The 18,605-nt window shown below is 43.5% G+C and overlaps 1 protein-coding gene across 1 annotated transcript in view; it reads right to left on the bottom strand.

Annotated features, from left to right (window-relative positions):
* Nucleotides 1–1,346: 1,346 nt before the first annotated feature.
* The window catches only part of LOC144677927 (serine/threonine-protein kinase 32B-like), a 368,461-nt gene continuing 351,202 nt past the window's right edge, over nt 1,347–18,605 (bottom strand). Inside the window, exons 8-12 of the mRNA XM_078537920.1 lie at nt 17,989–18,105; nt 14,222–14,347; nt 5,861–5,992; nt 5,406–5,470; nt 1,347–2,251 (exon numbers count right to left, since the gene is read on the bottom strand). Coding sequence (XP_078394046.1) covers nt 2,116–2,251; nt 5,406–5,470; nt 5,861–5,992; nt 14,222–14,347; nt 17,989–18,105 — 576 coding nt within the window. The 3' untranslated portion in view covers nt 1,347–2,115. The remainder of the gene's footprint in view (nt 2,252–5,405; nt 5,471–5,860; nt 5,993–14,221; nt 14,348–17,988; nt 18,106–18,605) is intronic.

Here is an 18,605-nt window from a genome sequence, read left to right as displayed (position 1 = left end):
ATTATTTAATCACCATTTAATATTTGCACTATAATAATCTTACATTTTATGATGTCACCTTTGGAATAACTGCATCACTTTCTCGCAACTCCCTCTGATGATTATCACTGCTGATCTTAAAATGATTCAAAAGCTGGTCATAGTTTTAATATATCTCCACTTAGCTCGTGCAAGTGCTAACTTAATAATATGAACATTTTAATGCTTTGCACTATTCAAATCCAAGTCTTCATAATGACTTGAGCGTAGGATTTACAATGCATTGATTTTTGTCATTGTTCAGGAGTAAGTAGCACATTGTTCTGAGTGTGTATCTCCTATTTTCAGGGCTATGGCCAATCCAATCATCACGGACAGAATTAATGGAGCAGGAATGATGGTGAGGGAGTGGGAAGATTGGGCGGGAATACTTGCATCGGATTCCTTACGTTGAGAAAACTGTCCCCAATTAAGTTGGGGGCAGCAAGGGCCCAATGCGGGAATCTCGTCAATTAAGCTCATTAATGAGCCAACTGGCACCAATTATCCCTGAGCCCACCGCAATTTAGTGGTGGCTCAGAGATTAAATGGAAGCCACACGGCTCTCCTGTTCCTCCTGAAGGCCACCCAGTAAACCCTGTTGCCAGTGGCTTCCCGTGGGAAGGGTTGCGGGGTGCCTCAGGCACTCAGTGCATGATTGAGGTACCCGGCATCAGGAACTGGTCACTGAAAGCCAGCCCTAGCCCCTGCTTCCAACACCTCCCTGCCCCCCATCTCCTGCGGCCCCCATCCCGCCCTCACTTACCTTTGGCCTGGGGACCTGCATTGATCCTGAGCCTATGGTGACATTATTGGCAGCAGCCACTGCTTCCTCTGATTGGCTGGCAACCCCCAGCAGACGGGATTCCCACCCCGGGAAGCTCAATCCCAGGCTTGGCCCTATAGTGGCTGGATAAGTGCTTTATGGGCACTTTCCATTGGACCTCCCCCATGGAAATTATGGGGGTTTCCAAAGACCCCCATTGGGCCCACTAAATCTTGCCCCAGGAGTTAGAATGCACCCTGTTAACTGGTCACTAGCTCTTCTACTTGAGAGCAATTAGCACAGATCAGATTAAATGGGGAGCTTGTGTAATAAATTCCTTGTCATAAATTTGATTTATTTGTTTATAAATTTTAGCCTTCTTCTAATAGTGTCCTTCCCCAGTATCAGATGTTTGGTGTAGCAACGTTATTTGCAAAGAATTGTGAATATCAGGTGTAAATTATAGTAACTGAATCTAATGTTAATATTGTATTTACAGTTCTGTCAACTTGTACAAAAGCAAATTTAAAATAAAATCACTGGGAAGATATAAATAATTTAAGGTAATAATAATGAATAAGAAGCTGGTGGCTATTAATGTTGAAAATTAAATTTACAATAAGGCAAGGCAGAATATAAATTTAGCCTAATATTTATTGCTAACAAAAATGTTCACTTTTCAATGTAGAGTCAAATGACATTGATTTTTTTCTCAATCACAAAACCTTTTACTTTTGTAACATTACCGTTAGCAATGTGCTTACAAAGAAAGGAAATCTCCATTCAAATATTGAATCAGTTCATGAAAGTTATATGAAAATGCAAATGATTGTGAAACATTTCTGTCAAGTCAAATCTTATAGGTACTTAGTTCTGAATATCAAGGGGAACAAGGACTACCTTCATGTGAGATTGTCAGTGAAATTGTTGAGCACTGTACACATTTTAAGAGACACCATGAAGACATTAAAGTTAACTATTCTCAAGGGCTTGGCTGGGATGCTTAAACATTCTTAGAGGGTTTAGAGGAATCAATGTGAAAAATTGGCTTCAAGGTAGTTAGGCTTCAGGATAGTTTTAAGATATATTTAGTCGGTTTCCTGTGTAAGTCCATTGTCCTTCTGTCAGCCAACACATCCCTTTCCACTCCACTGTATTAGCACGTGGAAAGAAAAGTTCTTTTTCACTTTTTTCCCCTGGGAAACGAGTCACTCAAGCAGTTTTCCTGTGGGGAGAAAGATATTTAAACTACAAGGCATGCACAGAAATAATTTCATTATGATGCAATGAGCTTTTAGGGTCCTCAGAAGGGTCAGACCAGTTGTGATAGACTAGCTCGGGACAGTTGTGTAGAAAGTTTCAAGCACATTATTGTTGTGACCGTCCTGCGTCTTTTCATGTGTCTGATTGCAAGTTTCACTTTCCTCATTGGATGTTTGTCCACCTTCTGCCTGTGATTTTCTTAATCTGAAAAGTAAATACCGTAAAATGATGTTTGCGCATGGTTAAGGAGACAAACTTCTAGCAAGCACAATATTCTCTGTATTAAGTGGTAAAGTGTGCACACAACAACTTTCACTGTAAAGTCTCAAAACAACTAGAACCCAAATCTATTATTCACTAAAAAAAAATCGTAATCCCCGCTATAAAACTCACTGAAATATTGTAGTGATGAATAAGAACAAAGAATTTCTGATCTTTTTGCTTTTATTATATCACATTTCCAAACCTATGTTCCATTTGCAAATGTGCTCACCTCTATTCTTGAAATGAGTGCTTCATCATTCTATGGACACTGGGGACCCCCTAATAACTTGTCTGCGTTCTTAACATGTGAACTTAGTTATCATATCAGCAGGCTCTTCAATAATAGAGGCATCACAGCTTGATCCTCTCTTCATCCATATGTGCAATTATTTAATCAAGAATCCTTGAATAATGACCAGGAGTAAGAATTCTGCATTTTTTTTTTACCCTTCCCTTGCTTGGAGATACTGACATTGACGTGTCCGTTACTACCACCTGAGATTAACTAATTAAACATTACCCAGTGCTGAAACTAGTCTTTCAATGGTACAATTGGGAATGTTGTAATTGCATTTCAGGATATAATAGCTTCTTTCACATGAGTTGCCATCCTGCAATAAACTGGAACTGGCATGAAAATTATAAATCATAAATAAATGAATAAAATTCATCCATTCATCTCAGAATCAATATTAAACGTGTTATGTCCCGTTTGTGCATGGTCTCGTCATTGGTTACCTGAAAAATACACTGCTAAGCCCCAAGCGATTTAGTATTCTCCATAAATTATCAGATAAATCCAAGCATGGATATTAAAATGGTAAATAATGACTTACTGTTTAACTGAAAGAAAACAGCTTTGTTTTATGCATCTACTTTTTAAAGAAGTCTTAATAGGAGAACAAACAACAACAACTTGCAATTATGTTGCAATATTAATGTGGATAAACATCCCCTAGATATTTGACAGAAGCACAATTAGACAAACATCGACAGAAGGTGGCACATAACACAACAGACATAACTACAACCGGTGGGGGACTAGCCAATATTATGCCCCAACCCAGGTGGAGGAGGAGTATTGCAAATAAGTAGGATTCAAAAGCATTGGGTATTGGAGGTGGCAGCTCTGCTAACTAAGATAACTGGTTATCAAATGTATCCCTGGTGTGTGCCATAAGCAATTGCACTGTCAGGAAACTTGAAGATCTTAGCCAGCATGAGGAAACCTTTCATGTGTGAATGACTAGCCCCCTCATTGTCATCCTAACTCGTGTACCTTCCCTCTCAGCAGCAGAAAACTCCTGAAGAACAATCTGAAGACACCTCAGAGAAGGATATCCCTCTTGAAAACCCACTGAAACGTGCCTCACACAAGCATCAGAGTAGAAATTGGCAGCCTGAGTGGATAAGTGGTCAGCTAGAGGGGACTACAATTGATAAAACACACGACACAAAGTGGGGCAAGAGCAGGTATTGATGGCAGGGACAATCCAGGAGACGACTCACCAGAGTGCGGTGTCCTCTCACAGTGCTGTTGCTAGGAACCAAGATGCAAACCCCTCGGGTCCGGCCATGTAAAGAAAAATGCTTGAGCCACACCAGAGATGATATGAGTTATTGGAAGACCTGCCAAAGGCGTTGACCACCATGTCACGGTGTTGACCACCATGCATCGGAGTCGACTATGCACCCGCTGAACTGTCAAAGGCCTATTAAGGCCATTTAAATAACAATTAAAAGAATTAACAAAGATACCCGTCCAACTTTAAGGTTGGCGGGCAGGCAAAGAGCCCAGGTGGCCTTCGCATTTATCATGAAACCTCATCCACGGGTGGGATGAGGTTTCATGAAGGCTTTATAAATCAAATGAAAATTTTTATTAAAAATCAGTGACATGTCCCAGCTCATGTGATACTGTCACGAGGGGACATGTCTGAATATATTTTTTTATTTATTTCAAATAATAATGATCAAACTAATCTCCCTGAGGCAGCTCTGTGCCTCAGGGAGTTTTCTGCGCTCTTTGGCACTCAGGCCCCGACTCTCGCCCCTCCCCCCGCCTGCACAGGGAGTGCTCAGCACTTCTGGGTGCGCGTCATGCTGGGCGGGCCTTAATTGGCCCACCCACGTAAAATCGCAGGCCGCTCGCACCCGCTCCCGCTCAGCCCCCCCGACAGGGAGAAAATTCTCCCCATGGAAGAGTCGACTTCCAGCATGTTTGAAATTCTCTCGCATGGTAGTTCCATCCATCACCTGGGAGTATGTGGCCACCTCCACAGGCAGCTCTCTGCTTTCAGGGGGCTCCCCGAAGACTTCAGCACTCGCTCACCTTCCGCCCCCACCCCGGCAGCGCTGAGCTTCTCAGTGTGTGTTTCACGCTGGCTGGCCGTTAATTGGCCGACCAGTGTGAAATTGCGGTCAGGGGCCAATCCCGGCTGCTCCAGGGCCCGCCCACTGCGCTCGCCCGATGACCCGAAAATCCTGCCCATAGTTTCTAAGAGCAACTGTGAGTAATTTTCACCTTTACAGCTTGGATTGTCAGCTTATTGTAGAAGGCCCACACAAACCACACACCCCTCCTCCCACACCCTGAAACTCCAGTTGAATTGAGCAGGTTTTTTAACAGGCAAATAATATGCTCTGCCATTTCACCGTCTAAAGGCATGTGGAAACTATTCCCAATAATGCTATCTCTACATTGCACATCAGAAATTTTGAGTGTATCTGGCACAAAATGAAAGGGCCCATGGCTCAACATCGAGTTAGCCGCTCCTTTCCCCTAGTGGCAGCCTGTTACGGGAGCTGACTGTGAGGGGCAGATGTCCACCACCTTGGGAGATCAAGTTCTCATCTGTCTTCCTAAGTAACAGGCCTGCCACTCTCTAAGACCTTCTACATTTAAGACAAGGCAGGACCTTTCCTTGTGGAGACAATTTGGCGCTTGCAAAGACGGCAGGAGCTTTACCAAAGAAAGTAGTCGAATAAGTGGCACTGAGGAAAGTGGTCATTTTTGGGTGCTAAGGGGGGAACCCTTTTAATAAAACAAATGTGAAGCAGAGAGCTGAGTTGATTAAGTGATGGGTGCACTTACTTTTCTCTGTTGAATATGGTAAAATCATTGTGGACTGTTTCCAAACATTGTTGAAGGTGCCCGTACTTGATATCACATGAAAGAAAGAAAGCAAATATGAGAGAGGAATTTTAAAATGCAAGAAGACATCAATTCAGCTGTAAATGCCTCACTTAAACCTTGAAAACTATTGAAGCCATTAATGAAAAATAAAACATTATTTATTTCCTTATTTTACAATGTTATGTTACATCTATCACATTGCCACTGTTGTATTTTTTAAATAAATCAGTATATTTTCTGAAAATCTGAGAAGATAACAATGTATTACATAAACCCAGAAAACATAGAGGGATGTCATAATTTCCAACAATATTTTTTAAGGAAGATTACTCAACAGAATGAGTGAATCTGCCACTGTAGCTTGAAATCTCTTGTGCCACTGGGAAGTGCCAAATCCAATGAAGACATCTTACCAGTGGGGAACTATCTTTCCCAGGATCTTTAGATTTATTCTTAGCCAGTCTTTTCTTTTTCTTGTGAAGCGGCTTGGACTCCAGTATCATTTCCTCTAGCTCAAAGGTTGGATCGCAATTTAACCTCCCTTTCTGTTCAGAAAGAGAGAAGGAAAAAGAATAAAAAAGACAATCGAAGAATGAGTGTCAACATTAGTACCTTTTTAAAAAAAATGATTTATTATAAAGAGCAACGATGTTTAATAGTGCCCCCTTCATCTTCCCACTGATCATTTTGAATTCAAACAGCAAGTACAGATAATTGAAGTCAGTTGGAAGCTTATTCAGGGGGATGATGCAAAGCTAAATTAACAGAAACATTTTTTTCTGTATGGTGAATGACACATCGATACAGCATATATTGCAAAAAGGATCATCAATTGCTGGGGACAAAAAAAAATGCATTCCTGTAGTTCTTTTTATGACCACCAGACATCTCAAAGCACTTTATAGCCAATGGAGTCTTTTGAAGTGTCATTGCTGTTTTACTTTAGGAAATGCAGCAGCCAAGACACACAGCAAATTTCCACAAACATCAATATGATAATGACCTGGTAATCTGTTTTTGTACCTTCGAGGGACAAATATTGGCCAGGACTCCAGGGATAACTCCCTTGCTCTTTCTTGAAACAGTGTCACAGGACTATTTACATCCATCCAAGCAGGCAGATGGGGGCATTAGTTTAACGTTTCATCTGAAAGACGACACCTCCCATAGTGCAGCATTCCCTCAGTACTGCATGGGGGTATCAGCCTTCATTTTTGCACTCAAGCCCTGGTGACTCAGGGACTCAGAGGCAAGAGTCTTACCAACTGAGCTACAGCTAGTCATTTTATCCACATTCTACAGGTGGGCAAATAGGAAAAGTCACAGAGTTCACTAATTTAGCACATGCTCCTGTGAATCTGGTGTTCAAGAAGTTTACTTTTGCGTCAAGACATTCGAAGCGAGAATCCTGTTTGGAAGAGAATTTCACAGGGAGGAGAAACAATGTGTAAAGCTTTGCCACTTTTATTCTTAACAAAACTTTTGGATTGAAATTGTGATATTGAGCATCTTGTATTCCTGGCAAAAATACAAGGGGTCAGGCTTCAATACTAATTAGTCCTGTGGTGCTATTCTGCTAAGACAGACAACCAGGCTACATTTCTCGCATAAACTGTAGAATGGATTCAGGAATGGATAAGCCCTGTCTGCTGTTCTGCATTGTTTTTGGATTGGATTGAATCCAGTGTCAAGAGATGGATTGAAATAACATTTTTGAAAACAATAGATGGGTAATTTCAGATATGGGTTATAACTTCCTTTAATTACTTTTTTGATACAGTGTGCGATTAATTTTAGACATGACAGATGGTAGGCGTAGTACACTTGGGAGGAACCTGCAACTTTAGGTCTGTGGTTCCCAAAGCAGTCCACCACTGGGATTTTCCTCACATGGTGTTTGGATTTATTGTAGACTGTTTAATGAAGACTGAATGCTATGATTAATCAACAACTCCATTATCATTACATCATGGGATTACCAGGAAGGTAGAAGGCAATTCCTATGTTCCTATGGGTTTTATCTGCAAGCATCAAATGGGGCTAATATATCACTAGAAGTATGCAAGATCTGCAGAATACTAATGTTGTTAACAGTGATGGTATGACAAGCCTGCCAATTTAAAAAACTAGCAAAAGTTGATCAAACTTTCCAAAAAACTCCCAAATAATTGACACCTCAGAAGCACCCCTGTCATGTGAAAGCAAGTGATTACACAAGCGGTGTAATATGAGTGGTAGGTATATGTAACAGCACTTCATTTGTATTGACCGGTATAAAGGAAGAACAAAATTACATTTGAATTTTCAAACAGACTGACCAAGGCATCACCCACCCAAACTAATTTCTTAGCCGCCTCTCTCCCCCAACTATCCCACCCAGCTCTGCTGCCTTTTCAGAGATATTCCTCTCCTCTATACCTCCCAGTTCATTTTAGTCTCCCCCAATCATTTCGACCTGAAACTCTTTTACCTTTTCAGTTGAGTTAAGCCTGTGTTCTTCAATCAATCTTGGCAGATTGCTCCCATCCAGGTCAGCTCGCTCATGTTGGCACTCTTTCTCTCCCCAGTTCATGCCAGTACTCTTCTTCTTCACTCCCATTGGATAATGCTGGCAATCCTCTTGCTCCACAAGTGCCACATCCAATTTCCCCACAGCCCTCAAACTATTGCTTTTAGCTTCTGCCCTCTTTCCCCCTTAAGCACCACCCTCAGGTCAGAATTTTACACCCCTCCCCCCACCTCCCAGTTGGTGGTAGGTGCCAGGGCGGTGGGGTGCTGGGGAGGACCATGCCTGAGAACTACCTGACTTTTCTGGTATTTGGGAAGGTGTTGGACAGCCCATTTAACCTTCGTCCAATTGAGACCCTTTATTAATTGAGACCCTTAATTGAGACCTCTCCCTCCAGCAGCACCGCCGCACCCTTTTTCAAAGCTGCGCGTGCCCCCAGTTTCATTTTATTCTTCGTCTCATCCGACGCCTTAACAAGAAACTTTTTCTCTTTCTCTCAAGTGCTAAGGAACGCAAGCTCCAACAACTCATCGACACCAACACCCATCCAGGACCCTCCATCCCTGCCTGTCCCTCCGTCCCCACCCCATCTTCCAATCCCAGCCCCGGCCGTGTATTCACTATACCCCCTGAACTTCCCCTCTCCGACGCTGAACGTTCAGTGCTCAGCAAAGGACTTAGCTTCATACCCTTACGCCCTCATCTCAATGAATTTTGGGCTCGGCACGATGCTGAACTCTTCTTCCGCCGTCTTCGTCTCCGTGCTCACTTCTTTGGGCAGGAGTCCTCTCCCCGTTCAACGGATCCTTTTACCCACCTCCAATATTCTCCCTCCACCTGGACCCCTCCCTCTGGATTCTTCCTTTCTCTTGATCTTTTCATTGAGAACTGTCGGCGTGACATTAGTCGTCTCAATTTCTCTGCTCCTCTCACCCATTCTAATCTGTCTCTCTCTGAACTTACTGCACTCCGTTCTCTCAGGTCCAACTCTAACATTGTCATCAAACCCGCTGACAAGGGTGGTGCTGTTGTTGTCTGGCACACTGACCTCTACCTCGCGGAGGCTGAGCGTCAACTCGCAGACACTTCCTCCTACCTCTCCCTGGACCATGACCCCACCACTGAACATCAAGCCATTGTTTCCAGGACTGTCACTGACCTCATCTCCTCTGGAGATCTTCCTCCCACTGCCTCCAACCTGATAGTCGCCCAACCCCGCTTCTACCTCCTACCCAAAATCCACAAACAGGACTGTCCCGGCAGACCGATCGTGTCAGCCTGTTCCTGCCCCATGGAATTCATTTTTCATTATCTTGACTCCCTTCTTCTCTCTCCCCTTGTCCAGTACCTTCCCACCTACATCCGTGATTCCTTTGACACCTTACGCCACATCAACAATTTCCAGTTCCCTGGCCCCAACCGCCTCCTCTTCACCATGGATGTCCAATCCCTCTACACCTCCATCCCCCACCAGGATGGTCTGAGGGCCCTTAGCTTCTTCCTCGAACAGAGGCCCGAACAATCCCCATCCACCACTACTCTCCTCCGTCTGGCTGAACTTGTTCTCACACTGAACAATTTCTCCTTTAACTCCTCTCACTTCCTCCAAATAAAAGGTGTGGCTATGGGTACCCGCATGGGCCCCAGCTCTGCCTGTCTCTTTATGGGGTTTGTGGAACATTCCTTGTTCCAGTCCTACTCCGGCCCCCTCCCACAACTCTTTCTCCGGTACATCGATGATTACTTCGGTGCTGCTTCATGCTCTCGTTGGGACCTGGAAAAATTTATTAATTTTGCGTCCAATCTCCACCCCTCCATCATTTTCACATGGTCCATCTCTGACACTTTCCTTCCCTTCCTTGACCTCTCTGTCTCAATTTCTGGTGATAGACTGTCCACCAATATCCATTACAAGCCTACCGACTCCCACAGCTACCTCGACTACAGCTCCTCACACCCCGCTTCCTGTAAGGACTCCATCCCATTCTCTCAGTTCCTTCGCCTCCGTCGCATCTGTTCTGATGATGCTACCTTCAAAAACAGTTCCTCTGATATGTCCTCTTTCTTCCTTAACCGAGGTTTTCCACCCACGGTCATTGACAGGGCCCTCAACCGTGTCCGGCCCATCTCCCGCGCATCCGCCCTCATGCCTTCTCCTCCCTCCCAGAAACATGATAGGGTCCCCCTTGTCCTCACTTATTACCCCACCAGCCTCCGCATTCAAAGGATCATCCTCCGCCATTTCCGCCAACTCCAGCATGATGCCAGCACCAAACACATCTTCCCTTCGCCCCCCCTGGCGGCATTCCGTAGGGATCATTCCCTCAGGGACACCCTGGTCCACTCCTCCATCGCCCCCTACTCCTCAACCCCTACCTACGGCACCTCCCCATGCATACGCAAAAGATGCAACACCTGCCCCTTCACTTCTTCTCTCCTCACCGTCCAAGGGCCCAAACACTCCTTTCAAGTGAAGCAGCATTTCACTTGCATTTCCCCTAACTTAGTCTACTGCATTCGTTGCTCCCAATGCGGTCTCCTCTACATTGGAGAGACCAAACGCAAACTGGGCGACTGCTTTGCAGAACACCTGCAATGACCCAAACCTCCCTGTCGCTTGCCATTTTAACACTCCACCCTGCTCTCTTGCCCACATGTCTGTCCTTGGCTTGCTGCATTGTTCCAATGAAGCTCAACGCAAACTGGAGGAACAGCACCTCATCTTCCGACTAGGCACTCTACAGCCTTCTGGACTGAATATTGAATTCAACAACTTTAGATCTTGAACTCCCTCCTCCATCCCCACCCCCTTTCCGTTTCTTCCCCCTCCCTTTTATTTTTTCCAATAATTTATATAGATTTTTCTTTTCCCACCTATTTCCATTATTTTTAAATTTATATCTTTTATGCCCTGTTAGTCTTATTTCACCCCACCCCCACTAGAGCTGTACCTTGTGTGTCCTGCCATCAATTCTTAATTAGCACATTCTCTTAGATAACATCACCACCTTCAACACCTCTTTGTTCTTTTGTCTGTGACATCTTTTGATTATCTGCTCCTATCACTGCTTGCTTGTCCCTATAACCACACCCCCCCCCCCCCCACTTCTCTCCCCCTACCCCCACACCACCTTAAACCAGCTTATATTTCACCCCTCTCCTAATTTTACTCAGTTCTGTTGAAGGGTCATGAGGACTCGAAACGTCAGCTTTATTCTTCTCCGCCAATGCTGCCAGACCTGCTGAGTTTTTCCAGGTAATTCTGTTTTTGTTTTGAGACCCTTAAGTGACCAATTAATAGTTGCTAGTATAACTTGGAGGCCTGCCTGTGGGCTCGGGAGGTGTCCCTCCTGGCCGACTATTGTGCCCCACAGAGGGATCCTCCAGGAAAGGGAATCCTCTTCTTGATGACCCTCTCCTGGCTTCTCAATCGCACCATCCCATCTTTGTCGGGGTCTGCCTGACTGGCTCTGGTAAGCCCACCCCAATCACCTACTTCTCAAGCCTCCATCGCTGGCGTGGTCTGCTCCTGGTGGCGTTGCTGGGACTGAATAGCTCCAGGCCCTCTGATTGGTCAGCAGCTTTTGGAGGCGGGACATCATGGCTCCCAGAGTCAGCGGACGTGGACTCACCCCAGACTTCTCAGCCAGTGGATGGGGCCACCAATCTCAGTCCCAGCCTCAGTTTCTACCCACTTTCCTGTCCACTTTACTAATATCCACTTACCCCACCTCCTATTCTGATTTTGGTGCCATTTATTCCCTCCCTTTTTGACTTCCATCCACTTTCCTATCTTTCACTTTTATCCATTTGTTCCCTCCCTGCATCCACTCCTACCTGAGCCTGGTTATTAATACCCTAGAACAGGGTTATGCCTTCTTCGAAATAAAACAGAAAGTGCTGGAAAGACACAGCAGACCACTCAATATCCATAAAGAGAAAGCGGTATTGCTCCCAGTGCTAATGGTTCTTCTCATTACTATAGGTGAGAATTCCCAATCTTGCAAACGTTCCTACCTACAGTCCACAGAGGCTGAAATTCCTGCTATTAGTATTGAGAGTGGCATTAAGAGCAGATAGGGACCTACACTAACTAGAATACTTAAGAAAGCCCAGACTGGAGGGAGAGGAATTTAGCTGCATTGATTTTCATCAACAAATATTGACAGGCTGCTGAAACAGTAACAATCAACATGAAAAGCTAATAATTGGCATGCATGAAAATTCCTCAAGAAAAAAATACTCTTTTGTGAGCTTTTCCTGTCACCTTTGCTGCTTACTTATTCTAGCATGGCTTAGAAATGATAACAAAGTGATTGGACCGAATGATTATAAGGGAAGAGAACTTGACAGCTTAGCTGAGATGAATGATTAACATTATAATAAACCTATCTTCATAGTTATTAATATGTTCAGCACTCAAGTGAATTCGCTATTTATCTGCTCATCATCCATTTTACAGATGACACGTTGTAGAGGCTAGTCTGACCTGAAGTGGGTACAATGTTATGTTTGATGACATTTACAGTGATTAAAACAAAGAAGATGATGAGTTTAGGAAAGAAGTGAGTAATACAATTTGGAATCAACGAGAAACGTGAAATGAAAGTATCAAAGAATGTGGCCACGGGAATTGATAGCCCAGGAAAATGGGTAGGGGATCATTATGCATGGGATGTACCCAGTTCTGGGAGCAACTGCTTTGTGCAAATTCCTTGAAGTCAAAGCAAAATTCTGCAGCACAAGAAACACAACTCCCTGCAGATTTCAGCAACTTTAAACAACTCTGGAAACCAACAAAAGCTTCTACAATGGCAGCAAGAACCAGTAGAAATCAATCAGCAGCTAACTTTTAAGTAGTTGATTACCCCTTTAAATAGAAACAGAAACAAAAATACCTGGAAAAACTCAGCAGGTCGGGCAGCAACGGTGGAGAAGAGCACAGTTGGCGTTTCGAGTCCTCGAGGACTCGAAACGTCAACTGTGCTCTTCTCCACCGATGCTGCCAGACCTGTTGAGTTTTTCCAGGTATTTTTGTTTTTGTTTTCGTTTTGGATTTCCAGCATCCACAGTTCTTTGCTTTTACCCCTTTAAATAGCACAGGGTGGCATTTCTGCTGCTGACCACAGTTCAGCTGTGCGAGGTACAGAGAAGGTGTTAGCTGGAGCACAGAGCTCCAAGATGCATCGCCAGTGTCAAATCAGTGTTACAGGCTAATTGGCATTACAACTTCCTGATGCCCAATTTTTGCCCATTTAATCCTCCTCCACCCCCGCCCAATCCCACTTGCTCACCCATGTGTAAAATTCCCTCCAGTGTAGCCAGTTCTGCACAGCGTCAGGTAAGCTGCAACAGGACAGATTCTTAGTGAGCATAAGATGCCTTGCCCTAGCAAATTTACTTAGCACTAATGCTCTGAAGAAGGGTCATACGGACTCAAAACGTTAACTCTGTTTCTCTCTCCACAGATACTGCTAGACCTGCTGAGTTTTTCCAGCATTTTCTGTTTTTATTTCAGATTTCCAGCGTCTGCAGTATTTTGCTCTTATGCTCTGAATTTGTGCTGGGCAATAAGAACATTTATGGACTATAAGGTTGAAAGATTTCTTTGAAGCCACATTAGAGACAAGGGGTTGTGACAACAGCTTCTCATTTATTAAACTTAGATGAGAAAATAAAACTACTACAAATTCTAGAAGTTTAAATAAAAACACAGAAAATGCTGGAAATGCTTAAGACAGTCAGTCAATAAATATATTTAAAGACGTGTTGGTTGTGTAATTCTTCATCAGACTGTATTCTTAATTATTAATGTTTCCGTAATCTTTGATCTAACTGGTAGGGATACCAATTATTTATCAGAGGTATTTTATATGAGGCCTTCACTATGCCACTTAAAATTGATAAATTAATGCCTGAATCAAAGTACTGGAAGATCGTCCAAACATGTGAAGAGTTTATCCTCTGACACCTTTAACAGCAATTTTAGACCAGAGACCCATTCTTCATTAATAGTTTACATAATGTTAGTCATAATGGGAAAGAATGACAGGATGCTTCCCATATCTATCAGAAAAGTTGGTCTACCTTGTCATCCACTGATTGGCCCCTTTGTCACATTCCTATGCTGTTCATTTCAGATTTTAAAATGCGCTATTTTAGAGCATGAACACCAATCAGTTTGATAAAATACAGCAATATAACTTACAGCAAGGGAATTATTCAGTCAAAGCTATTATGTTTTGCTGTCTGTTTGTTAACTCACGTTTGGAACAAAAGCAGGAGGGAGATTCTTCTCTAGAACAGCATCCCAGTTCACATCAACTAAGTACGGAGAATTTTGAATGTCCTTGAGACTTGATAGTCGACACTCAGGCTCTTTCACAAGAAGCTAGTGTGAAATAAAATAATTGTATTTTAATATATGGTTTTTTGCTGGTGGATAAGAGAAAAAAATGTCACAATTCTTTGAAATACACATCCAAGTAAGAAAACTTCAAAGATAAAATATTTTGCTACATTGCTATAACTAATGGGTATGGTAGTGTACATCTGATGCCAAGCCGCTGTAGCCACTGGTCATTGTGAAAGAGTACCCCAGCCCACAGGAGGTGTCGCCATTTTCCTCTGTCATCAGCTAGTGACACCCAGGCCTGATAATCAATGTCTAGGGCCTTCATGTCGCCCTTGCAAGCATCCTTGAAGCAAAGCTTCGGTCGTCCTACTGGTCATCTGACTGGTTACCTCACTATACAGAAAGTCCTTGGATATGCAACCTTCTTCCTTCCTGCAGACCTGCCCAAGCCAAAGAAGCTGCCTCTGTCTGACGAGTGCCAGCAAACTTGGTCGCTCTGCCTTTGAGAGGACTGCCGCATTCACAATTACGTCCTGTCAGGGTATACCTATAATGCACCACAGACAGTGAACATGGAAATCGTTGAGCTTCTTTTCTTGACAGCTGTAAGTCGTCCATGTTTCACAACCATACAGCAAGGTGTTGAAAATACAGACCTCATAAACGATCAGCTTGTTCCTGAGGGTCAGCCTGATGTTATTCTATACACGTTTTGTGAGTCAGCCAAAGGTGGCAGCTACCCTATGCATTTATCAAGTTCCGCATTAAGGGACAGCTTGTCTGTCACCGTGAACCTGAGGGAGCAGAATTTGCTAACCACTTCCAGCAGGGTGTTATTGATTGCGATCAAGGACAGAGATGCAACACCTTGTCCCATGACCATGGTTATCCTTACCCAGTCTGGCCTATATGTGATGGGAATTGCATACCAGATCAGCATGATAGGCTCAGTGTCTTCTGAAGCCACCTATGTAAGAATACAGGTTTGATGTAACTTGACAAAGCTCAAAAATTGGCCAATTTGTACCAGCATGCTCTGCATAGCCAAAAGGCCTTTACGAAGTAAACTGTACTGATGAATGCTGCAAGCATTTTTTTTTTGGAAATAGGGAAGACCTTGGTGAGCAATGAGACAGTAACTGGTACAAGACCTTCCCAAGCATAATAAGGTGGATGAGAAGATCTGGGAAACAACACACATTAATATTGCTCATCTTAATTGGGAACTGAACCTGAGTGTGGGCTTTTACTCCATGGCTTTAGGCAAAGAGCTTGAAATACTGTTGGGCATTTTGCATTAAGAAGAACATTTATAGGACAATGAGGTCCTGCCAATATAACATCCAGACCCACTCCTGGAAAAGAAAGGTATAAAAAATGTGGTTAATGAAAAAAAAACTCACTGCTGCAGTCAGGAGGGCAGCTTGGATTGTTGCCAGTTAAGGAGGTTATGTCAAGTCACTGCTGAACTGACAACCCACTGCTGTTTGTATGTATGGAGTTTTTGCTTATAGTTGCTTGACTTGAAAATAAATGGGTAGGTCTGTGCATGCTTATGTGCAATCTGGGGTTACCTGTCTGACAGTACTATTGCATGCTTACCTGCAATCTCCTGCTGAATTTTTTAGTAAAAGACGCTGATTGCAGAAAAATTTGGTTTGCACTGTTTGTTCCACGGCTCAGAACTCTGTGAACTGTTTGACCTAAAAACGTCTTTCACCTAGCAAGCCACACATTTGTGTTAAACAGTAAACGGTCCACCACCACTTTCTCAGGGTGAATAGGAATGGGCACTGAATTCTGGCTTTGCTAATCGCAATAAAGAATTTAGGGCTGAATTCTTCCCCCGTTGGTGGGGGGGTTGTGCGGGAGCAAGCACAAACCCGATTGGTGCGCGTCACCATTTTACATGGGCGGGCCAATTAAGGCCCACTCAGCGTGACGCTCACCCAGAAGCACTGAGCGCTCCCTGTGCGGGCAGGGGGGGGATTCCCTGAGGCGGGACCTGTGCTCTTTCGCACATGCGTGCGGAAGAGTGCAGAAATCTTTTTGAGGCACAGGGCTGCCTCAGGGAGATCAGTTTAAGGTTTTAAAAGCTAAATACAGAAAAGAAAATATTATAAGGCATGTCCCCTCATGTGACAGTGCCACATGAGCTGGGACATGTCAATGAAATTTTTAAAAAAAATTTCTTGAATTTTAAAACCCTTCATGAAACCTCATCCCGCCCGTGGATGAGGTTTCATGAAAAATGTGAAGGCCGCCTGGGCTCTTCCCCTGCCCACCAACCTAACAATAGGACGGGCAGCTCATTTAACTGTTTTAATTAGTTTTAAACAGGCCTTAATAGGCCTTTGACAGTTCAGCGGGCACGCTGCTGAGTCGGCTGCGCACCCACCGAACTGAAAATCTAAATGATGCACGGTGACGCCCTCCCAATGTCACCGTGAGTCACTTTATGCGTCAGCGAGCGGGCCCCGCCCCCACTCGCTGACCAGAAAATTCTTCAGCAAAAAACACTGAAAATTTAAGTGAATTATATTGATTTACATAAAGCCAAATTATTTCTGATTCACAAGTGACTTTAATGTATTTTGTCCACATTTGCAGCATTCATTTGGAATAAAGATAGATTTTCTTAAGAAATTGACTTTCAATTCAGCTTTAGGAGCCAGGTAGCAAATTTCCAAAATATATGGCTTCCCTAATCTTCCAAGGAACATAAGTACATACATCGAACAGTCACAAGGCAAAATAAGATACGCCTCTCCTCACCAACTGGAGATTAGCTGCTGATACTAGTCTGACTGCTTTTTCACTTTCTCAGGTTAATCAGCCCAACCCGCTTACTAGGCTGCTAACGATCAGACCAGCACTTACTTCTGTTCCTGGAGTTTCTGAGATAAAACTATGGGGTTCATTTTAACTTCCTAAGAGGTTTGGTTGGGTGGTGCTGGTGGGGGAACAGTAGGGGAGGTGACATGGGGGGTGCAGTGAGGGGAGCAAGAAAAGCACTCAAAGGCCAAGATTACAGTTGTAACCAAGGGAAAGTTCATTGGGAGGAAGATAGGCGATGAGGAAGCATTTTAGGAGGATCTGTTGGCGGTAAGGGGATGAGCCTGAGGCAGAGGAAGCTGCAGCCTTCCTTTTTGAGACCTGGAGGAACATTCCAGCTTCTACTGGCCCCACGAAGGAAAGATTTTGTTTTATGTCGGAGAGTCGCTTCATCCTCCTGATGGCTTCTGACCTGCCTTCACCTGACAGGAGTCCGTGGTAGCTTTTCCCAGTTGGATTCGAGCTGACATCCAATAGGGGACCCTATTGTCGTGATCGGATCCCAAACGAAGGCATTTATAAGGCTCCTGCCTGTTTCCACTGGGAGCCTCAGCCACTGAACGGCTGTGAGCATTTAAAATGATGACCAGCGGGATTCCAACAAGACCAAGTAAGGCAGTAAGGCTGGGTGATCCATTTTAAAAGGCCTGTCACCCTGTTCCTGCTGGATGGAGTGGGTTAAAATTCCATTTTGTTCTGAAATACAGAAAGCTTTCTCACAGTATCTTTCTTTCATCATTTCTTATGGCAGTGAAGTGTGTCCAGATTGATTTTTCTGGCTAAAAATACCTCTGTGCCAGTTGTAAAAGTTTATATCGTGACCTTTTCTCTCGAGTCTTTACCTTTTTTACTAATGCCACCAAGCCTTTGGACCACGTGGAGGAGCAGTGCACTTTCTCAGTACTAACCATGAGAAGTATTTCTTCCACTGAAGTATTGGAGTGAATGTCGTATGGTCTCTGTGAGGTAAAATACAACAGAATTACTTAGCATTTACCTTGTGTACTCTTTTAAACTGGACAGTAAGTGTCCAGTTACTGATGAATCCTTCATATCAGTAAAGAATTGTAACAAAATATTAATAATCATGAACAAAGTGAATGAATGGCAAGAATCACAAGTTAAAATATGTAAATTTGCTGGTCACAGCAAGTCCAAAATGCTATCGTATATTTTGCTCTGATGCAGAGTTACACATCTGAAGAAACCTGTTTTTCTCTTCCCCAGCATTTTCAGCCATTTCTATTTTTATTTTGTATTTCCAACATTTGCTGAGAGAAAATGTAAAATTACTATGCATAGCTGTCATGGAAATTATGTCATTATGTCATTGTATCATACCGAAAATCAAAGAGTAGTTTTGGGGTTACAAAGGCTTATTTTAGTCTAAATCTTTCAGTATCAAAATTCTCCCTTTCTCATTGAGAAAGAACAGAAATGGATTCTGATTTTAAAATGA

Source organism: Cetorhinus maximus, chromosome 1 (assembly GCF_964194155.1).
Source record: "Cetorhinus maximus chromosome 1, sCetMax3.hap1.1, whole genome shotgun sequence".
Taxonomy (NCBI): Eukaryota; Metazoa; Chordata; class Chondrichthyes; order Lamniformes; family Cetorhinidae; genus Cetorhinus; species Cetorhinus maximus.
This window is presented reverse-complemented; position numbering and strand designations above follow the sequence as displayed.